This window comes from Penaeus monodon, chromosome 20 (genome assembly GCF_015228065.2).
Source record: "Penaeus monodon isolate SGIC_2016 chromosome 20, NSTDA_Pmon_1, whole genome shotgun sequence".
NCBI classification, from domain to species: domain Eukaryota; kingdom Metazoa; phylum Arthropoda; class Malacostraca; order Decapoda; family Penaeidae; genus Penaeus; species Penaeus monodon.
Window position 1 is genome coordinate 30,677,018 of NC_051405.1, and position 1,696 is coordinate 30,678,713.

Genomic DNA, 1,696 nt, shown 5'->3' on the forward strand with positions numbered 1-1,696 from the left:
CCCTATTGTTGGTCCATCAGCTTACCCCCTGGCCTGGTCCCTCCCGGCAGCTCCAGAGGCCCTCCGAAGAGGATGCAGCCACCTGCCATCCCCATCAGCCAGCCTGTGCGCTCACCCAAGTTTGGCGTCGTGCAGAGCCCATCTACCTCCCACGTGCATGCGAGACATGACCTCCTCGTGTGGTTCGAGATCTGCGAGCTAGGTGAGGGCAGACTTCCTTTTATCTTTCCCCATTTTTGTTGGTTAGATTATATTTTCTCTTTATTCCAAAGAATATTTTATCAATTAAGCTCACACAATTATTCAAAATCATTTTTGCAGTTATAAGATTAAATTAATAACTGCTTTTTTACTTTCATTTAAAGAAATTTATAGTTAGACTTTACCAAAAATGCATGTGAGGATATATTTTTCATTACTTATTAAGCATATCATACTATTTATATATGGAGATGTATCCTTACCTTGGTCACTATTCCCATATCATCTCAAACAGCACCGAATGGAGAGTACGTCCCAGCAGTGGTAGAGCATGGAGACGACCTTCCTTGTAGGGGACTTTTCCTCCTACATCAGGGTATCCAACGTCGCATCCGAATCACCATTGTGCACGAAAACTCTCCAGACCTGATCTGGCGAGATGTTCGAGAATTGGTTGTGGGTGAGTTTAGGGGAGGTTTTGTATATTATTTAGTGATAGAAAGCCAGTGGTTATATAACCTGCCATGTTGTGATTTTATGATAGTTTATCTTAATTTTGTAGAAATTCATCCTGGTATAGTAATTGTTAAACTTGTAATTGTTTAACAAATGATAACTCATAATAAAATTACATTAAAAGAGTGTTTCAATAACTAAACACTTTTTCTGAGAAATATATGAAAATTTAAAAATCCTGCTTCTTCCCAGGTCGCATACGCACAACCCCAGAGAGCGAGGATGATGACAATGATACCTCAGTATTATCTCTGGGTTTGTTCCCTGGAGAATACCTAGAATACCCTGGGGAGGATCGCACTCTCTTCCGCTTTGAGGCTGCCTGGGATTCATCACTCCATAATTCCGTCTTGTTGAATCGTGTTACACCACATGGAGAGCATGTCTACATGACTATATCAGCATACCTTGAGGTATGTGATGTCAGTTTTTACATATTTAGGTTTTTGTTAAATTGCCAGCAATTTGAAATGTGTATGTGTACTTTGTATGATTCTGAATTACCATCATTTCCATTTTTACATACCAACACTAGTGTTATCAGATTTATCAGTCCATAATTTCTTTATTTCAGTTGGAAAACAATGCCCAACCAGCCATAATCACAAAGGACCTGTGCATGGTTGTATATGGTCGTGACTCTCGAACCATCCCCCGGTCTCTGCGTCACTTATTCAGTGGATCCTATAAGAATGCTGAAGCAAACAGGATCTGCGGAGTTTATGAGACTGTGCTGAAGCGCGCAGCTGAAGCAGGTAGCCCAGGTTTGTGGTTTAGTCCTGACAGATGTAGAGAGGTGGTCATGGGCTGCCCATCCTGCCCAGAACCCTCATATTTTGGATAACCTGCCCATAACTCAGTGTGGGTAGGGGGGCGGGGGGCAGCTGTATCTATGACTGGGCCACCCTGCAACCACCATTGCTTCTCCAGCTACGGTATGCGGCCTAGCTGCATCCCTACCTGCCACTTAGAACGTTTT

General features: G+C 42.6%; 1 protein-coding gene across 1 annotated transcript in view; it reads left to right on the top strand.

The window, feature by feature from the left end:
* LOC119585967 (kinesin-like protein unc-104) overlaps nt 1-1,696 on the top strand; it is a gene marked incomplete in the record, with an annotated part of 145,723 nt that overhangs the window by 131,634 nt on the left and 12,393 nt on the right. The window contains 4 exon segments of the mRNA XM_037934681.1: nt 21-202; nt 497-661; nt 910-1,130; nt 1,292-1,481. Of these exon segments, the coding sequence (XP_037790609.1) occupies nt 21-202; nt 497-661; nt 910-1,130; nt 1,292-1,481 (758 nt within the window).